Source organism: Berghia stephanieae, chromosome 11, assembly GCF_034508935.2.
Source record: "Berghia stephanieae isolate SIO BIC M18660-M18661 chromosome 11, UCSD_Bste_1.3, whole genome shotgun sequence".
Lineage (NCBI taxonomy): Eukaryota > Metazoa > Mollusca > Gastropoda > Nudibranchia > Aeolidiidae > Berghia > Berghia stephanieae.
This window is the reverse complement of record NC_088370.1, coordinates 24,180,177-24,202,447: the sequence shown is the minus strand read 5'-3', so window position 1 is coordinate 24,202,447 and position 22,271 is coordinate 24,180,177. Positions and strand designations below refer to the sequence as shown.

Sequence of the window (22,271 nt, the reverse complement as noted above, 5' to 3'; positions counted from 1 at the left end):
TAATAATAATAATAATAATAATATATATAATAATAATAATAATATAATAATAATAATAATAATAATAATAATAATAATAATAATAATAATAATAATAATAATAATTAATAATATAATAAAAATAATAATAGATAATTTAATAATAATAGAGTACCGTTTCGCTGATGAAAGTAATCTTTGACGGACTAGCATCATTCAAGATGATAATAGAAATTCAGCATGGCTTGGTGGTACGGTCTTTACTTCGTACCCGAAAGGCATCAGTTCGATCATCCGCTGATGCGCTGTGTTGCCTTGAGTAAGTCACCTCGCCTAGCTCAATTTGCGGCGCTGCACTGCGGCTGACGCCTGGGTTATACCTCGCCCTAGCTCAATTTGCGGCGCTGCATTGCGGCTGACGCCTGGGTTATTCCAGTCTTCCCTTGGAATAGACCCTCGAGAAAAATTTCCCCTATGGGATGAAAAAGGGAATTTTATTTTTTAAAATTTTAAACTGTTATCTGTCTGCTCAACGCTACAGAAACAGGGATAAGTTCCGGATTTATAAGCTTAGGAGGCAAGATGGCCCATGGTTAGCGCGTTGTACTCTGGACTCAGAGGTTCTGTGTTCGATTCCGACCGAAGCCAATTTGCACTTTCTAGAGCAAGAAAATTTACTCCAATCACTCACTCCATTCAGGTGTAAAAGGGTACCTGTCAAGCTGGGATAGTAATCTGCGATAGACTAGCGTCCTGTTCAAAGGTTTTCAAACAAATACGTTAATTGTCCGCTTCACGCTATTGAAACAGGAATAACTCCTGCACCATTGGCTACAAGGCTCTAAAGGACTTAATTTGTCTTACAATGAGTCCAAGTGGCTCAGAAGGACTTACTTAAAAATATTTTCATTGAAAATTCCCGAAATAAATAACGATAAAGATAATTGATCCCACAAGGTACCGAATAGATGTGCGACCGGTTTTAGACACGTTACTGCTGTGTCACAAAGTGTGACACTTCTTAAATTATATTTATAAACATACGTTTTTAAATTGCCGAAAATGTTTATGTTGCTATGCCTTCTGTACGTGGTTTCATCACATAGAATTATTTTTTGAATTGTTCTTGCTTTTTTATATTCAGAATTGAAATAAATAAATAAATCATAACTTTGAAATTGAATGTAAGCTTCAGTTTAATATACGAAAACAGATGAAATGGACGTTTCGGGTTTCCCCTTCATCAACAACACATGATGAATTAAAAACTACAGACGAATGAGATAATGTGGTAGTGGCGTTGTTAAGATGCATAAACAAAAACATTGATGGGCAGGAAATTGTATGCTACTTTGTGAGGAAGCGCGAATTAAAACAGAGCAATAGAAATTTATAAAAGGTGCGTACTTAATTATGTCAAAAGAGGGGAGGCGGGTAGGAACTGTGTAATGCAGTATAGAAGACAGTGAACTAAAATAAAGTGTGGACTATTGTTGGAAAATAAATACAATGGAATTGGAAATAAATACAAAATGTAAGGGATGTAGGTATTAATATATTAGTGGCATAAGCAGCAGCAGAAGCAACAGTAGAAATAGAAGTAGCTAGTAGTAGTAGTAGTAGTAGTAGTAGTAGTAGTAGTAGTAGTAGTAGTAGTAGTAGTAGTAGTAGTAGTAGTAGTAGTAGTAGTAGTAGTAGTACAGTAGAAATAGAAGTAGCTAGTAGTAGTAGTAGTAGTAGTAGTAGTATAGTAGTAGTAGTAGTAGTAGTAGTAGTAGTAGTAGTATAGTAGTAGTAGTAGTGTAGTAGTAGTAGTAGTAGTAGCAGCAGTCAGCAGCTGCAGCAGCTAGCAGCAGCAGCAGCAGCTCAGCAGCAGCAGCAGCAGCAGCAGCAGCAGCAGCAGCAGCAGCAGCAGCAGCAGCAGTAGTAGTAGTAGTAGTAGTAGTAGTAGTAGTGTAGTAGTAGTAGTGTAGTTAGTAGTAGTAGTAGTAGTAGTAGTAGTAGTAGTAGTAGTAGTAGTAGTGTAGTGTAGTAGTAGTAGTAGTAGTAGTAGGGATGCAGAAAATAAAGACAGGCATTTCAATTTTGACACGGCGCCGCCAAGTCTGGGACTTTTTTGTCCTAGTGCGGAAGTCTGCTATATTTTTCTTCTTTCACAAACGATATGAACACGGGACTGTTTTGTCCTGTCCCAATAGGTGCGGAAGATTTCTCTAAATTCTATATGTTACAGATTTGGGACAGGACTGTCCCACGACAGTCCTGTCCTGTCCTGCCAGACTTCTTAAGCTAAGTAAGAAACCGTCTGACCCTCCTGTCCACCCAGCAGTGATAGACAAAAAGTACTTTGTGAAAGACTAGCATCCTATCCAAAAGGCAACAAGAAATTGCTATCGTTTCATGCCATAGAAACCCGGGGATAAACTCCAGCTCCATGGACCTAATGGCTCAGAAGGACTGATATTTTCTTTTTTTATTATGTAAGAACAATACTTACTCTCTTTCTCTTTTTTATTGCTATCCTCTGTGTCTTCCTTCTGACTAGGGGGATCATCGACTCCAGGAGGGCCTGGATCATCCTCTAGACCTGGACAGGTGAATTAAAATGAGGATGAAACATATCAAAAATCTATTGAAAATCTCTCAAAAACAAAAAAATAACAAGAAGGTTCACTCCGAGAAAGATCCATGACAAATTGAGCCATAAAAGTTATGTTTCGAGATCAGTAAAACTAATTAATTAGATGCTAAATATTGGGCTCAAACAACAGGAACTGACAAATAAATAAAATTCCCTTTATTTATCCCCACTGGGAAATTTGACTTTAGGGAAGACTGGAATAACCCAGGTGTCAGCCGCAGTGCAGCACCGCAAAGTAAGCTAGGGTGAGGTGACTTGCTCAAGGCCACACAGTGCGGCAGGTGATCAGATTCAGTACTTTTCAGGCCCGAAGCAAAGACTGTATTGCTGTCCACACCATTCTCCCATGTGCATCTTCCCATTTATGGACAAACTCAAAACAGCCTTCACAGAATCTCTGCAGTGGCTTAGCCATCTTTAGAACACGAAGTTAATCATGGTGATGTCATAAAAATTTTACACTATTTCTTTTCAATATGAAACGTAAAACTGAAAGCAACATCATCTTTTTCAAAGTATCAAAAAATTAAGTCGATGTAAGGCATAATTCCAACCTACATACTTCTGCAGGACAATGTAACCAGTTCACTTTACTTCTCATTACTTAACAAGTAAAAAAAACACACCAAAACATTCTTCTAAGGCAGGGTTATCAACCAAAAGCTTTTGTGTGACCTCATTGCTTACATATTTCATGCCTGAACACAGAATATTCCTTGAAATTTTTTTTTAAAAAACAAAACAAACCCAACGCCACCCCCTTCAATCTAATCCTCCAGCTATGACAACTAACCCTCACCAGGAGGAGCTGGTTCTGAATCTGAGTCTGACTCAGACCCTGAGTCGCTGCCACTTTCGTAACTGTAGTCTGATTTCTTCCTCATGCTCTTTTTCTTTCTCCGTTGCTCCTGGTGATAAATACAAAAAAAAAAGGAAATCATAAAATTTTTTTAAAGTAGTCCCTTAGAGATCTATGGACCCAAAGGTTAGCCTCGGTTTCTATGGCATGAAATATAAAAATAATAATCTTAAACAATTGGTTTACATTACAAAAGTTAAAACTTAACATCCTAAAGGAAAACTTTTAGAAATGAGTAGTCAGACGATAAAACATAAAGTACAGTTGATAGTAGTAGATTTCCAGAGCTGTCTCCTAAAATGAAATTCAAGTTTTCAAGATTTCCTCAGTAATATCAAAAACAGGGAATTTTCAAGATTTGCTCAGTAATATCACAAACAAGAAATTTTCAAGATTTTCTCAGTAATTAGTAATAATCAAGGAATTTTCTAAATTTTCTCAATAATATCAAAATCAAGGAATTTCTCAGATCAAGATTTTCTCAGTAATATCAAAATCAAGGAGTTTTCAAGGAGTCCATGGAAACCCTGGGACTCCCATGTTTCTACAGCATTATAAAGACAGTGACAATTGCTTACAGCCCTTTAAATGGGCTATCGGTGATGATAATGGCAATTTGTCAAAAAGGAGGAAAATGAATCGGTCCATCGGTCAAACAAAACCATAACTAAAATATCATAGATTCGTATATTATATTACTACTTCTAGTGTACATCTATTCCTAATAGTAGAGATATAACTTACTTTACGTTGAAGAATAATTTTAATGAATTGTCCTTTCCTTAAAACAATTTTTTTTAATACCAGAGATGAGGAATTAACTTTTGGTCAAAAAGCCTGAAAGTATTTGTTCTTACTTGTTTTATCTTTGTTACTGTGGTCAGGGATTACAGATCTTACAAATAAGACTCAAGTAACTTTAATTTATATAAATTAAAATTGTAAAACATTGTAAAAAAAAAAGGTAAAAAGTGTAAACTAAGTTGAGCACCCCTTATAATTGTAACAGATTAATATCATCTCTCTGTTAAGATGAAGATTGATTGAGATATATTTATGGATAAATGGAAAGATAGAAAGAGAGAAATAGAAAAAGAGAGGGGGACAAACAAACAGTGAAAGAGAGGGAGGTGAAAAAGAAAGAGGAATTCAACTAGGGGGAAGTTATAATCTTGACCTACTTACAAATAAAACCGAGAATCATTTACCCCTTCCCCCACCCCCTTCGACCATCAATTGCCTTGTCTCACTTTTGACATATCTGGTGCCAGTTTGTCTATATTGATGCCAGTCATACAACTGAGCACAGGTGTCAAAATATGACACAAGCCATGATGGTGGTTTTCTAACAGATCCACCACTTGACCTGGGCTTTTATCAGAGGAAAATGTTTGACACAGTAAAAATCAGCGGAAAATTTCTGAGAAAATACCAAAATCCCGGAATTCTGTGGAAGATTATCTTCACTGATCTATTGCCAGGTACTTTCTCCCACATCCGACAAGACCCGGGTTGATCAAGAGATCTGAAGAAATGGACTCAACCTAGAATCAAGGCAGTTCCATTTCTGTAGGAATTTGACAGTTATATTATTTGTGGAGTTGAGATCAGTAATTAATACAGGGGTGAGAATGACTGGTCACAAAAAAGGAGGAAATTTTTCATCGTGAAGATCATGACCCATTCATGCGACCATAACCCTATAAATTTGAATTTCACTAAAATTTAGTGAGATGCGATCCAAAATTTGTCTTGCAGCAATTTCTGACACACCTCGGTGGAATTTCAAAAGTTGAAAATGTAATTACAACATTCGGTGGTTGAAGCAGGGATGATGATGTGGTGGTAGTTGTAGTAATAACAGTGGTAGGGATGATGAGCTGGTGATTGTAGTAGTAGTATGGATGATTGTGTGGTGGTGGTTTTAGTAGCTGTGGTAGGAATGATGATTTGGTGGTAGTTGTAGTAGTAGTAGTGGTGGTAGGGATGATGTTGTGGTGGTTGTGGATGATGATGAGGTGGTGGTTGTAGTAGTGGTAGTAGGGTTGATGGTGTGGTGGTGGTTGTAGTAGTAGAGATGGTAGGGATGATGGTGTGGTGGTGGTAGGGATGATGGTGTGATGGTGGTGGTAATAGTAGTGGTGGTAGGGATGATGATGTGGTGGTGGTAGTAGGGTTGATGTGGTGGTGGTTGTAGTAGTAATTGTGGTAGGAATGATGATGTGGTGGTAGTTGTGGTAGTGGTGCTAGTAGCTGGGGGAATTAGGGACACAAAACCCCCGAATTGTGCAAATTAGTGATGAAAGCATGATTTTTTTATGAAAAAAAGTTCGTGCTCTAAGGTTTAAATTGTGATATAGAACCACTTTCTCATCACTCCAAGAGCTGAGATATCAGCAATTTAAATCGTGTAAAAATTCACGGTGGTGATGAAACTTGCCGCCTTCACAACGACATTTTGCTTTGGTGTCAAAAGGTCACAGACTACGTCATCGGTACCGAGTACACATGTACACTTAAATCGAAATCGGAAATATAACTTATCATTTATTCATAACATACAACTTATCAAATTCATTCATTTAAGAAGAGAGTAACATAATTTTCAAAAGTATTTTTTAAAATCCAAAAGTATACCAATTTTGTTATTTCAAATTTTACCGGCATCGGAACGCGGAACATGAGATTGTGAAATCGAAGAAATCAAAGTTGTGGTGGTCGAATACGAATACGAAAAAAAAAAAAGATTTTTTTCCCCCTCTCATATCTTTTGTATATTCCGATAGCTTTCAATGAGTATAATTTGTATTTTCTTAATGTCTTTTTAAATTAGAATTATTTGAAAATAATAATATCTATAAACAATGCATCGCATTCTGTGGTTGCTAGTTGTGTCGTCTGCATTCGGGTCGGCGAGGTCACGAAACGTTGTCTACTTGAACTCTGTCGCCTTTTACCCACCTCATAATATAATAAAATAATAATAATAATAATAATAATATAATAATAATATAATAATAATAATAATGATAATAATAAAATAACAATAATAATAATAATAATAATAATAATAATAATAATAATAATAATAATAATAATAATAAATAATAATGATGATGATAATAACAATAATAATAATAATAATAATAATAATAATAATAATAATAATAATAATAATAATAATATAATAATAATAATAATAATAATAATAATAATAATAATAATAATAATAATAATCATCATCGTCATCATCATTAGCAGCATACCGAACACCTAGATATCGTTTAAGCATCAATGTTTATGTGTCACACTAATTCAACACAGTTATGTCATTATTGTGGTTTGCGTAATAGTATGGTACAAATCAAATTTCAGGTTGAAAATGTCCGTATCATCATCTTTAACATCACGGTCATGAACATCGCCTCATCCCCATCACCAACAATCCCGTGATCAAGTCTCTTAACCCATTAAATCATGGCATTGACAATGTACTAAATCTTGTACTAACTACTAACAATTATATAATGGCAAAATGCAGTATTGAGGTGGATTGGTCAAAATGATTCATTTGTCGAGATAAAAAAAATTAAAAATTAGAATGTCCAGCTCTGTCAAAGCGCACATATAGTGGTCAATGGTTCGTGACTTTTGTAGCGTAGCGTTCTACCAGCTATGGTGTTAAGACTTTTAACGGATTAGAAAATGATAGTGACAAGCTCGATCTGTCTGTTGAAGACCGCTCTCAGGATACACTGGAGGTCCTGAAGCAAAATGATACCAACTGGCACAAATTATGTCGCTTTGATATACGGCCACAAAAAAATCAGAAGGCTTGCTGTGAAAAATGAGAAATCACAAGAAACTTGTCAAATTATCCCGATGTAGACATTCTCTCATCATCCCACTGTCCAAGGAGGCAGAATATGCGTTTTCCTCAGATGACGTTATCACAAGAAATAGGACACATTGTACGCTTTGCAACAATAAGATGAAGCTTCCCTCCATTCAATAATGAGAAAACACATGAACGAAAATATCCGCGTGGCTGCAGAAATTATAAACGATGACCAGATTCTCTCCATGTTCTCAAATGGTGATTTGATTGCGCAGGAAGTTCATTATCAGGAGAAGATTTGTCATGTCCGTTTTATGAACATAAAAAATGCTGAATATTACAAAAACAAACAAAGTTCTAATTTTGCTGTTGCTGAAATTGTTTCTTATTCTTCTTCTTCTTCTTCTTCTTCTTCTTCTTCTTCTTCTTCTTCTTCTTCTTCTTCTTCTTCAAGCTGAAACTTCCTCGTGGAAGGCTCAGCAGCAGCATTCCCAATTGTTTTTCTGGGAGTTATCCAAATTGTTCCTAGGTCTTATAGTTGAGGGCAGAAACGAGTGAAGATGGTAGTCCACTCTAGATTGTGGCAACATAAATTTGCCAGGTTTCCTCTTGCTCTGTTGGAGGCCGTGTACTGACACCTGACTTTGTTTTTCTGACCTTTGTAAAATACATTTAGTTTATTCTTCTCTCTCCTTTCCTTCAATGGTTCCAAATGGGGTGTCATATATATGGCTTTGATTCGTTTGAGGATTTTGTTGAACGAATTTTATGGCTTTTTTTGGATTGATTCTATTTACCTAATTTTGGAGGTGTGATCGGGATCCCATACCTTACCGCTTTACTCGAGTGTTAGTCTAACATAAACTTTATAGCATTTCTCTTTTATTGTTACTTTGTAGCCGAAGAGGTTTCTTCTCAAGAATCCCAGGGTGGAGTTTGCCTTCCTGCATATGTTTGCAATGTGGTATTTCCAGGTCAGGCGATTGTTTATCGTTACTCCGAGATATTTTGCTTCAGTGACTTCTTATAGTGAGTTGTGGTGTATTGTGTATTATCTTCCTTTTGTTGGTAATTTTCTGGAATCAAGGTCCCGATGAAGAATTTCTGAGTCTTTCTTATGCCTTATTGCTCTGTACAAAAGGCTGTCATCCGCAAATAGTCTCAGTTGAGTTCCGAGCGACAATCTTTCAGGCAAATCATTGATGTAGATAAGGAACAAGAGGGGACCCAGTACGTTACCTAGGGGAACACCTGTAGTACTGGAGCTGACTCTGACATTGCTCTTTCAGTTGTTTACGATTATTGAGAAAATCCATTATCCAGTCGTGTGTGTTACTCATGATTCCATATCTCCGTAGTTTAATAGCCAGAGTATGGTAATTGACTTATCAAATGATTTACTGAAGTCTAATAATATAACATCTGTTTAGAGTTGTATATTCATGTTTTCTGTTACGTTGTTGCAAGTTGTTATTCGTTGTGTTTCACAAAAGCTCTCCTTTCTGGAGCCATGCTATATATAAAACATTCAAGTATAGAACAGATCAAAGAGAGAGAGAGAGAGAGAGAGAGAGAGAGAGAGAGAGAGAGAGAGAGAGAGAGAGAGAGAGAGAGAGGAGAGAGAGAGAGAGAGAGAGAGAATGCTGTGAAAGAGTTTGCACCCAGTCGTATGTTCACCCAATCAGGTTCAGAGACAGACTACCAGGCCTCGACAGCTAACCTCAGGAAAGGAAACATTTTTAGCCTTCAATAAGACAACATATGTTTTTCTTGAACACACTCACATGGAAAAAGCTGACAACGAGATATTGGCTTTATCTTGCCCGTTAAATAATTCAAAGAGATCAGGATAAACTAGAAAAGGCTATGTTGAATTCTCTCAAGTCTCCCAAGAAAAATGTATTCCACAGTCATTTGTCTAATAAATATGATTTTTGTTGGATCCTAATCATCTAAAAATGTTAATATACGTCACCAAGAAAGTTTTTCATTTTCGAAATTAATAGTTACCAACATCACCATAATCACTACCACTATCACCACCACCATCTCATCATTACCATATTCATAATAATAATAATAATAATAATAATAATAATAATAATAATAATAATAATAATGATAATAATCATCATCATCATCATCATCATCTTCATCGCTACCACGATCACCACCACCTCATCATCATCCCCATCACCGTTATCAATACTACTATCTCCATAATCACCTCATCATCATCATCATTATCATCATCATCATCATCATCATCATCATCATCATCATCATCATCATCATCATCATCATCACTACCATTACCACCACCACCATCATCACAACACCACTGATCATCACTGATCATCATCTTCATCGTCGTCTTCATCATCATCATCATCATCATCATCATCACCATCATCATCATCATCATCACTACCAAGATCAGCACCACCACCACCTGATCAACAGCATCATCATCATCATCATCATCATCATCATCACTACTATTATCACAACAATCACCTCATCATCATCATCATCATTATCACCAACATCACCTCCACCATCATCTTCACAACGATGACGACCAACACAAGTAAAACTGACACCAGCACCATCTCATCCTCTCCCACCACCCCCTTCCAGTCCTCATAATAAAGCTATACTACCGTCCTATACGGTTCCTATATCACATAAAGTCACATTTTTAACAATTATAATTATTTAAACCAAAAAAATCAACCGCTTACACGGGCTAAAAATAATATATTTTTAAAGCACCGAATTGTCAACAAATATTTCATGGATTACGCCCCTTTGTTTTAATATAGCTCATATAGGCGGATTTTCATCTCCCTATTTTACAGTGTCAGAGGAATTTCTCAATGTGGTTCTATATCAACATCGATTAATAGTGGTCTCAAGTTACTTTGTACCAAATTTGGTGCTTTCATCACTAATTTGCACAATTTTACCCTAATTCCCCTAGCTATAGGGATGATGTGGTGGTAGGGGTGATGCGGTAGTGGTGGTAGGGATGATGATGTGGTGGTGATTGTAGTAGTAGTGGTGATGATGATATGATGGTGGTTGTAGTAGTAGTGGTGGTAGGGATGATGTGGTGCTATTTGTAGTAGTAGTGGTGGTAGGGATGATGGTGTGATGATGGTGGTAATAGTAGTGGTGGTAGGGATGATGATGTGGTGGTGGTTGAAGTAGTGGTAGTAGAGTTGATGATGTGGTGGTGGTTGTAGTAGTAGTTGTGGTAGGAATGATGATGTGGTGGTAGTTGTGGTAGTGGTGCTAGGGATGATGGTGGTAGGGGTGATGTGGTAGTGGTGGTAGGGATGATGATGTGGTGGTGATTGTAGTAGTAGTGGTGGTGGGGATGATATGATGGTGGTTGTAGTAGTAGTGGTGGTAGGGATGATGTGGTGCTATTTGTAGTAGTAGTTGTGGTAGGGATAATGATGTGGTGGTGATTGTAATAGTAGCGGTGGTAGAGATGTTGATGTAGTGGTTTTGGCGAGTGTTTTTTTTTATTCAGTGATGATAATAGCAATTTGTCAAAAAGGAGGAAAATTGCTCGGTCTATCGATCAAGCAAAGAAACCTAGTAGTTATTCAGTTTATAAATACAACCCAAGAATCTCTCAAATTTAAAGCCATAGTCCAAAGGTAAAAAGAAAAAAGATTAAACTAAGCCAATCACCATTGCTTTGTTCTAATATATCATCTCTATATACCAGATGATTTAATGAATAGTTGCGAAAGAAAGAGAGAGAGGTAGGAGTGTGGGGGGGGGAGAGAGAGACTTCTTTACCAGAATAACTTATGTATTGACTTTTTGAATTCTATATCCAAAAAAAATAATAAAAAAGAAAAGAGAAATAGAAAGGAAGGCAAAGGGGAAAAAAAAAAAAAAAGAGAGAGAGAGAGAGAGAGAGAGAGAGAGAGAGAGAGAGAGAGAGAGAGAGAGAGAGAGAGAGAGAGAGAGAGAGAGAGAGAGAGAGAGAGAGAGAGAGAGAGAGAGAGAAAAGGCAATAGGTACCCACAACAGGGGGGAAAAATCCAGACCCATTTGTCCATTTTCCACCATCAACTAACTAATCAAAGAACACTACTGGTCTTCTGTGTCAATTGTGACACCTGGCGCCACTGTGTCTGGCCCGACGTCATAAAAACGGGACCGTCACCAAATTTCACGAGACTGAGCACAGGTGTCAAAATATGACATAAGACATAATGGTGATTTTGTGGTTTTGAGGAAAATGTTTGACACGGCAAATTTGAAAAAGAAGGAAATGTGATGGGATGGGCGGAGATAAACTACCATTTAGGCGGAAATCCGCCTTTAGGCGGAAGATTCTCAGCCCTGTTAATATCATGTGGATAGCCGGAGTCCAGAGATTTACATACCTTCCTACACGAAAATTTCAAAATCAGTAACCAACACAAAATTCATCAGTAATAAATGGTCAACTCCACCAACCAAAAATAATTTTTAAAAACTGTGTACAAACTTCTATACGTTAAATACATTTTATTGTTGAGCTCCACCAATACAAGTTAGCAAATTGACTTAGCTATCTTGGACGTGAACGGAGCAGTAGCCTTTAGTTTTTTTCTCTAACAATACGACCAAATTGTTGTGAAATCAAAATCCGTAATATCTCTTCCATTTCCGTATATCTGAAATTGTTACCTAATTTCCCTAACAATTAAGGATGATCCGTAAAAGTAGGCAGGTATGGATTTAAAGTGCGGCTATGTGGTCTTGTGGTATGACACTCGCTTTCGGATCGCCAGGTCCTGGGTTCGGCGCATAGTTGAGGCCTTGGAAAAGACTCTTTACTCACCGTACTTCAACAGCATTGGTTCTGTCCGAATAAAATATAGTATCACCTAACAGACGTTATGTCCCGTCCTACATGTTAAGTGTTGCTGTTGGCCAGGACCCCCTGTAAAGCGCTTTGAGCACGATTAGTGGATATTGCGTTATATAAAAGCTCAATTTTATAAAATCACCAACTCTGTCAGCATTACAAATCCAAACTTTCTCTAAATTCTTTCTTACTTTCATCTGAGCTGCAGCCTCCTCCTGTTGTTTCTGGTATTCCATGGCCTTCTTCTTTAACTCCTCCTGTTCAGGGGTGATATCCATTTCCAACTAATACACACATATGTGAAGGGGGTGAGAAAACAAATAGTTAACAAATTCACAATATAAAAGTTATGTTTTAGCCATCTCTATTGAGCAAAGCCAAAACTGACTTATCAATAATCACAGAAGTTGACCAAAAAAAAATGTGAAGAAACCATTTTTATATACATATTTTCGGATCGGAAGGTCCTGGGTTCGAGCCTCGCTCGGCTCATAGTTGAGTCCTTGGAAAAGGCTCTTTACTCCTATTCTCTAACCGTACTCAGGTGTAAAATGAGTTCTGGTCGATGACAGCATTGTCTCCACCAGAAAAAAATTGCAATATCGCCAAACAAGCATCATGTCCTGTCCTACACGTTACATATTGCTGTTGGTCAGAGAGCCCTTGTAAAGCGTTTTAAGCATGTTTAATGGATATTGCTCATTTTAATATATAACTGAAAAATTCCCTAAATGTTTTTATTTTTATGACAAAATATGAACCTGAGACACGTTGCAAGCTCAGGCAAAAGACAAATTTTATAGTCTTTCCACACAAACAAAAAGAAACATTACGTTTTTTCCTTCGCATTGAAAAACCTCGATCAAATCAATACTCATATCTATAACAGTTGGTCAAATCCAGCAATTATCCCTTAAGGGGGGGGGGGGGGGGGGGGGGGGGGGGGGCGACACTAAAAATGATGAATTTTGACCCAGTTTGCTAGAATTAGATTTTGGTGGGATGTTGTCATGTGACCATTTGTCTGCATAAAAAATTGCATGAGAACTTCATCTTCAGTTTTTTTCTACTCAAAATAACGTATTTTGTGACCCATAGTATGGTTAAATCCTGCCCATTTTTAGTTTCAGTGGACTGATTTCATGAAAGAATATCAAATAAGTCTTTATAACTAAGTAAAGGCCAAAACATATCAATGAAAAGTAAAAACTCTCCTCTATCTTCAACAACCAATCACTTTGTTCTTAATTATGTCATGTGGTCACAATCCAATCAGACAGCAAGAGGAGAGTTTTTCCCTAAACTCGTTTACTTTGACTTTTAAATGCATTTTTCTCAGAACTGCAATTTTCGTCCCTCAATTTTCAACCAATCTTCTTCAAACTTTCTACAAATGAGTGTCATACAAATACACACGTCCTCCAGGAGCCGGATTTTTGAAAAAAAAAATTAATTTATGAGTAATTTGAAATTATGTAACTTTTTTCAAGCGGAATAATCGAGTAATAACATGGAACTTAATTTTTAAAGTTTCTAAATTAAAAATAAAAAATCGGGCTTCTAGAGCCTCCTTATTTTCCTTTTTTCTACCTCTGACCAAAATATTATGGCAATGGGTTGATAAACAAAAAAGCCTTTTTGTAAGATTTGTTGTTTATTTTCCAATATGGCGTCGTTTCCATAGCAACGGGCAACTTTGTTCGAAAAAAATTATATGCAATCATCCTTCCCAAAAATATACATTATGACTGTGCATAGAAGTTTAGGATAATTCATCAAATAAAAAAAATGACCCTTTAGTGTCGCTCCCCCACCCCTTAAGTATTTGTTTTTATAAGGTGTACAAAGATATCAAAAAGCATCGTGAGTCTTTTCAAACCAATGACAACAAAAAGCCAACTCACATCTTTTGGTGGGGTTGCGTTGGCAGCATCTCCATCTCCCATTTGCTTCTCTTTGTCTGTGTCTTTGTCATCACTAGAGATGGAAATTAAAATATGGACTGATTTCATCAACTAAAAAAATAAATAAAATAAACATTTTTTCTAACATTTTTGAATGATTAACAAATAAACTGAAAATTATATAAAATAACACTTTATAAAATCTTTCAATAAACATTGTTACCATCTTTTGTCCACTAATTACAATCAAAATAATTACTTATAAAAAATTATTTTTTAAAAATTCTTGTACAGTCACAAAATTTTAATCGACAGAAAGAAATAAGTTTCTCTTGAATATATATTTAAAATGAGACCATAATTTGTTCAAATGTGTCTTGGTTAAGTTTTTTTTTAAAGTTTTTTTAAAAAGCACAAATTTGGACACAGTAAGTTGTTTGTAATGAAATGGAGAGGAGAGTCATTTTGCAAAAAAAAATAATCATGTATTGGAAAAAGGGTAAAAATGAGACATTTACTCGTCTTTTATTTCTCCATCCTCCCCCATTTCATTTTCGTCTTTCTTTTCACTAGATTTGGAGGGAAAAAGTCAAAAGGTTACGTTCAAAGAAAGTCCTAAAAAAAATGTTAACAAATCCCAACATCATACATTAAATTAATGGTGACAGTGGCATTGCACTAAGTCCAATACTATAAAATAGAATATAATATTGCTCTCTTATGTTTACTGCATGGATGCCACAGCACACCCTCTCATTTGATTTCATAAAACAATAACCAATCAGTAGAAATAAAGGATAACAGCCAAAGGAGTAACACGCAAATGAAGCTCAGGCAAAAGACAAATTTTATAGTCTTTCCACACAAACAAAAAGAAACATTACGTTTTTTCCTTCTCAATACAATAAAAGCATTAAGTTTCTCAAGGTCAGACCTGCCAAATTCAAAACTTAAAATTTAGTAATTTCTATGTCAATTTTTAGTAATTTGACAAGGAAATTAGTCATTTCTGAAATAGTATTAGAACAAACACAATTTGACATTGATGATTACTTCAATATTACATCGTCATGCGTATGCGCTGAAGAAATGCTTTAGTATTGTTATTATTATATAATCATCATCATCATAACCATTGTTATTATTGTAGTCCTTATTATTAATATTATCATCATCATCATAATTAATAATTATTATTTCCATTATTAAAGTAGTAGCAGTAGTAGTAGTAGTAGTAGTAGTAGTAGTAGTAATGGTTCTTCTTATCATTTTCATTACATTATTATTATTATTATTATTATTATTATTATTATTATTATTATTATTATTATTATTATTATTATTATTATTATTATTATTATTATTATTATTATTATAATTATAAAATTATTACTGAGAATTAAAATTCGTATTTTTCCATACACTTTCGTATTTTCATAATTGGCCATAAAATTTGACTAAAATTACGAAAAATTAAGAATCTAGCACCAAAAGGATAGTCAGGGCTGTCTGGCAGGTTTGAAAAAATCCGCTCCAACCAGACGTGGCATCTCTTGGATGTCAACTTCATATCAGAAATCACTATGAAAACTGAATTTTGAGGTAAGGCCGATGTAAATGTTAATTTTTATGAATTAGCATTTCAATATTTGTTCTTCAGTAAAGATAATACAATACACACATTTGCTGGTGGCTATGTGGTCAAGTGGTACGACACTCGCTTTAGGATCGGAATTCCGGTCCTAGGTTTGAGCCTTGTTCGACGCATAGTTGAGTCCTTGGAGAAGGCTCTTTACTCACATTTTCTCACCATACTCAGGTATAAAATTAGTACCTGACCGTTAACAGCGTTGTCTCTGTCCGAAAAATTGCAATATCGCCTAACAGGCGTCATTTCCCGTCCTAAATGTTAAATGTTGGTGTTGGCCAGGGACCCCTTGCTTACACTTTTGAGCACGATTGCTCAATTTATTTTTTTTAATCAAGAAAGTGCAGAGTACATAGAGTGTACTTAGAGAAGAAATACATTAAACGAACTAAGCAAAGTCAATTTCAAAGGCTCCACCCATCTTCAAAATTGTACTCAGGGTGCCACTTCAAACTGCAAATTTTCGTGGCACCTCGATGATCAGGCAGCCCTGATAATTGAAATAGAATAAACCCTTGTCCATGCATTTTCGTTACTTTGAGAAGCTGTTCCTACAATTCTTTTGGTGCCAGGTTCTCTGTTTTTATCAACATCATCATTATAATTATTATCATAACTATTATTGTTATAATAATTATTATTATTATCATTATTATTATTATTATTATCATTATTATTATTATTATTATTTATTATTATTATTATTATTATTATTTTTATTACAGTACAAGGATAAAAAGGTTTCTTTAGATTCCTTTAAAAAATCTGTCAAGTACGGAATTAAAAAATTTGGACTGATTTAAGAATCCTCTTCTTTATGAATAATGTGTGCGAGGGCCATAATGAATGTCAAGGGGGCTGAGTAGTTTTATTTTGCTAATGAACAACTTTCATTCAGTTTTCTTTAAAATAACAATTCACTTGATTGAATCAATTTAAAATTTCTTCACAATAACAATAATAAAAGAAAAACAAAAAGTACATAAATAGAAAGCAGAAGCAATCAATCATAACATTGAATAATTTAACCCAAAAAAAAAAACGTGAATTTAATTATCTATTATATCAAATATCTTTTTTATATATTATACACATTTATATAAATATTTTTTTAAACAACCCAAAAAAATAGATTTTTATCATTTATAATTAAAATCGCTTGTTTTTAAATGGAGAAAAAAAAACAACATAATAATGCTATTTAATCAAATTTACAAAGGCCTCAATCAATTCAGCAATCTGACAACTCTTTCCTGAGCAAAAGTAACTAAAATTGCCTGAGTCTGCCAGTCAAAATGTAACTAAACTATAAAGAGTAAATATGGCTCATGAAGTAAAAAAATACAACAAAAACACAGCATTACAGCCTCTGGTCATTGTCAGATAACAAGCATGAAGATAAAGGCTGGAGAGGATAAGCTATTACAGCAACAAAAATTAACTGCCCATGTTGTCTGTGGCCCGGCTCAAGCCACAGGCCGAAACATCATAATTTACTTCATAAGAACCATTTTTATTGTCTACATTATTGTTACAAGGGACTAGTGCATCAATCTCATAAAAGAATAAAAGAAAAAAAAAACAAAAAAAAACCCAAAAGATCATAAAAAGTAAAATAAATAAGTTAACACAGGAATAATGTGAATCATGAAAGCCAATCAAACGGAATCCAACGTGTACCTATTATCATTACTGGCAGCAGCAGCAGCCGGAGCAGACTCAGAATTCTGACGAGACCTGTCTTCATTTTCCTCTATAGGGTTGTCCAAAATGGTCAGGTCAAGGTCATTTCCTCCTTCCAGCAAGATTACAGCTGATAAGTTTTTTAAAAAAAAAACAAACAAAAAACACCAAAATAAAATAGAAGGTTAAACACACAAATTTACTTTTAACTCTTTAAGATTCAACCCGACAAAAACCGACAACGGCATAATATTCATGGGCGGGGTAGTCAAGACTGGCCTCAGTAAGTAAAATCCAATCGTTGTGAAGGAAATGACAGGCCCTGTCACTGCCGCAGGGTGTTTTCAGCTTTTGATTTTTATAAATTTGCCGACAGAAAAGAAAATACGTTTCAGAAATTGCGATTTAAATCTTATTTTATTTGCGGGTGAAAATCACTGACATTGCACTTTGTTTGGTAAAAATCTGTAAAAAAATTACGACTTTGGTGATGAAAAATGACTTTGAAGACCATTATTGTAAACTTTTAAAAATATTATGAATAATTTATAACTCCCTTATTTGTGGGTCGATTTTGTCATTCGAGGTATCAATTTTATTGTAACAAAGAGATAGGAACTTCAGAGTTATTTTTTCTGATGCGAAATTATTACTTTGTAATTTTAGCACCAAGAAAAATAGTCGGTAAATAAATTTGTTACACCTTTTTGATAGACCGCCGGGGTCCGTTCGTGTAGAATTGTGAATCAAGCATCTCCCGCCGGGGTCCGTTCGTGTAGAATTGTGAATCAAGCATCTCAAAGTCTTCGACCAATCACAGGCTATCTATCCAGCTGGCCGAAACAAAGACGCTTCTCCCCGTCGATGTATTACGCTATTGTTATGCAAGGAATATAACACCTTATGGAGTAGGCCTAAAAGCTAAAATCTAAAAGTGAAAAATATAATTCTGAGGAATTTGAAAGTTACATTGCTGAAATCAACTTGAAAAAAGAAGTACATTGGTCTTTGTTTCATAAAAATCGGTTGAAAACCAACTGTTTAACGAATAAATTTGATTTTAAAAATTGCTTTGTTTATTTTAGCTTTTTTTATCAACTTTTTTATTTATCGGCCGATTTTCTTGATTGTTATATCATTATTTATATCTCAAAGAGACGAGATCAGTGATATACTTTGTTTGATTCAAATGTAACTAGAACATAATTTGGCTTTTTTACCTATCGACCATGCCTGGATAATTTATTCAACAACGTGGCGATGTGACGCAACTATTCCATGGCTGTCTTTCACTGCATCGACGATGATTCAATTCATTGTTGACGGCTGTTGACACGTGAGCTGCCAGAACGACCAATCGTTGAAGGGTCAAGATGCTCAGTAGCCAATCGTTCTTCGGTCAAAAAACTTATGAACTCACGAGAACAAAAGTTTGAAATTTGGTGATGGACGGACCTATGAAATCGTTTCTGGGCGGAATTTAGCCATGAGCAACCGTAGAAAACGAAAAGGCGACTACAGATATCAAAGAGTAGGCTTATATCATCAAAGGATGTCTACATGATTGACATGGCCATATAGGGAACTCATTATATACTCCCCCAAAAAGAATCTGAACACAAGAGGGTTAACAAACGTTGACTGAAGCTTTTTCTTGCCTGATAAGTGTTGAAAATGTAAAAAAAAATCCCTTTATTCATCCGCAAGGGGAAATTCGTTTTTAGGATCTATTTCAAGGGAAGATGGAATAAATCAGGTATCATTTGCAGTGCACACCACTAAGTGAGCTAGGGCAAGCTGACTTACTCAAGGCCACATGGTGTCCAACTCAGTATTTTGTGTACAAAGCAAAGACCATACCGCTGAGCCACACTCTCCTACTTTTGGCCATGTTAATGGATATTGCGGTAAGTAAATGAATGCTCAAGTTTGTTTTGTAACTGATTTTTCTTGCTCTTTCTTTTTTTAAAATTAATGTGTTATCCTGCATAAATTGGACAATAAAATACTACATATTTCATACGATGGATTTGGGATAAATCACAGGATGAAAGGATCACTTTTAGTTGTACATGATATCTCATTGAATGCAAACATTCTATTGCAACTGAAGGTAATTAGCCAAATCCAAAAACAATCATTTCTTTTTCTTTCCACAATCTTGAGTTCTGGTTGACTTCCGAATTCCACTGAAGTTTGATCAGAACTTTTTTAGATATAATTGATAATTTAAAATATTTACAATTTCTTTTTATGGAGAAAATTATAAAACGGGAAAAAAAAATATAATGATTTACAAAGATACATTTTCTCATCCGATTCAATAAGTGGTAAACTCTACTTCTAAAATATCTGTAAAAGTGTGTATGACCCAGTAGTGTCTGCGGAAATGTGTAGCCCTGTGAAGAGGTATAAGGAATAAATCGTCCCGACTATCAGGTAACCTCTGTGGTGTTTTAGTAGCACATCTAAATCTAACAGGTAATCAGATTATCTAAAAAGGCCAATTTTTGGGGATAATTTTTCTTGTATTTTCAATTTTGCTTGTCTAGCACTGTTTCATACACACCTCTTCGGTTTTTATATCTTACACCAGTGCCTGCTCCCTAATTGGTCATTTTTAACCAGTTAACTCCATGATCTGGAAAGGCACAATTTAAAATTTTGGCCAGAAGATGCCAGAAATCTTCCAAATGTCGATCGTTTTAAATGACCCTCATCTTGACAAAAAACTCTTAAACCTGAGACCTCGTGAGGTTCCAGGTTTGAGAGTTTTTGCCAAGATTAGGGTCATTTAAATCGATCAATATTCAGACCTACCAACCGTTCATATTCCAAAAGTGGAATCAGAAGGTCAGAAAATAGGAATTTGAGACAAAGACAAAAAATAGGAATTTCTTAACAATGGATAATAATTCTGTATCAAAATGACCACCAACTTTGCCAGCAGTATTCAGGCACAGCTGGCAAAACTACATATCACATGTATTAGGTAATGGAATGGGGAAGGAGGAGTGCAATCAATTTTTCTACTTAGCACCCTTTTGGCAATCATTTTTTTAAAAATTCATCTTTACCCTCTCCATTTTTTTCTTACTGTTATCATCATTATTATTCTTGAAAATCAGAATTTCAGAGACAATGCCGGAATTGTAGAAAAGGAAGGAAGAGTGAAAAAGGAATGATTCCGCCAAAAGCGGAAGGGTTGGCAGGTATGCAATATTTGAAGGACGAGTTTTCTGGCCAAATTTCTAAATAAGTGTCTTCCCAACTTATGACAGTTAACTAACAAAAAAATATCAACTCACTGGCATCGAGTATCTTGACCAGCGCGTCCACACTGTCCACATCAACCATGACCCCCTCCATGAACTTCTTCTCCACCAGGGAATCAAAGACTTTTTGCCTTGCCTTCAGGGCTGCCCTCATTTCCACCTGCCTCTTCTCACATTCTTCAGGGTGGTATTTCAACTTGAACCTGCATTTCAAAACCAATCATGAAATAAAAACAAAAAGAAAGAAGAGATTAACAACTCTCTTAACAAACAAGAGGGGAATTCAAAATTTTCATTACATACAACCAACATCTTTTACATTCCCACTTATCACTTTCTTATTTAACAAAAAAAAAAAAAAAATAACAAAAAAATAAAACTAATTCTATACAATTTTGTTATAAAGCAATCACTATTAACATCATGTGATTAAATTTGTTTTGTTGATCAAAATAGTACTCATTGCTTTTTTGTTTCAACCAAAAATACTTTTTTTTTTTTTTTTAATGCCTTTGGTGAATTCCACTAAAATCATGAAAGTTACACGTAAGGAAAGAGTTTCAAAAACAAGACTAGCCGCAATCATAAAATTTAAAAAATAAAGACAATCTAAATCGTAGCAAATTCTTTTATATTTCAAGAGGGCTTAAAAGACGCCATTACTAGATATCAGCATCGAAAAATCTGTTTTTAAGATCAAATATAAGTCCAACAAATAAATAAAATCCTCCTTTTAATGCAGATAATTTACCCCGTAAACAACTGCTGTACCAGCAAAAAAAATAAATGAAAAATTAGATGGTCAAAAGATAACAGTTAAAGAGTTAGGCTGTGCTTATATTAAATTGGAAAAGAATAAAAAATACAGAGGACGACTGACTGGTTTTAAAAGGGAACAGAAGTCGACTTTGAGTCTGCTATCCAAGGGTGTTGTCTGATACTAGACAGACACAGACTCATTCTGACACACAAGAACAAGCACAGGATCCCAAGCAAGGACATTTTAAAAATATCAAAATATATCAATAAATTAACAGCAGCATAATACAACAAGATTGTTTTGAAGAGAGAAAAAAATCATCTTCTAAAAAAGAAAAAAGGAAATATCCATTTTGACTGAATCCTTTTCAGCACAATACCCCAAAAAGGGTCCTGTAAAATATCTTTCCAGTCTTGATCCAGAACAAGAACAAAAAGCTACCTGAATGAATTGATCTGAATCAAATTAGAGACCAAGAAAATCAAGAAGATGGTTCTCGCACATGGAACAGTTTTTAGAAATTTTCTTTTTATAACCTACAAAGCTATTTCATGACACAACCTAATAGTCTTATGTAACCGATAAGCACTTCGTGTGTCCATTCATAAACTCATCAACGAAAGCTAGAATGTATTTTTTTTTTTTTAATCCAATTGAAACATAAGATATAATGAATTCCAACTGATTCTTAAAGCTAGCAAAGGTGTTTATCTTTCCCTGAATAAATCAAACAAAACAAACCAATTAATCAATTTACTATGACAATAATGATATTAAAAAAAAAACAAAAAATTTTAAATAAAGA

The 22,271-nt window shown here is 35.0% G+C and overlaps 1 protein-coding gene across 4 annotated transcripts in view; it reads right to left on the bottom strand.

The window, feature by feature from the left end:
• The window catches only part of LOC144957312 (serrate RNA effector molecule homolog), a 57,314-nt gene that overhangs the window by 15,950 nt on the left and 19,093 nt on the right, over positions 1-22,271 (bottom strand). For 2 of the 4 annotated variants that reach the window (XM_078888450.1, XM_078888451.1), the window contains 7 exons: positions 20,740-20,909; positions 17,429-17,561; positions 14,619-14,669; positions 14,101-14,173; positions 12,388-12,480; positions 3,420-3,528; positions 2,477-2,566 (listed from right to left, as the gene is read on the bottom strand). In XM_078888450.1, the coding sequence (XP_078744576.1) occupies positions 2,477-2,566; positions 3,420-3,528; positions 12,388-12,480; positions 14,101-14,173; positions 14,619-14,669; positions 17,429-17,561; positions 20,740-20,909 (719 nt within the window). The remainder of the gene's footprint in view (positions 1-2,476; positions 2,567-3,419; positions 3,529-12,387; positions 12,481-14,100; positions 14,174-14,618; positions 14,670-17,428; positions 17,562-20,739; positions 20,910-22,271) is intronic. The other 2 variants (XM_078888452.1, XM_078888453.1) reach the window with 1 other exon arrangement.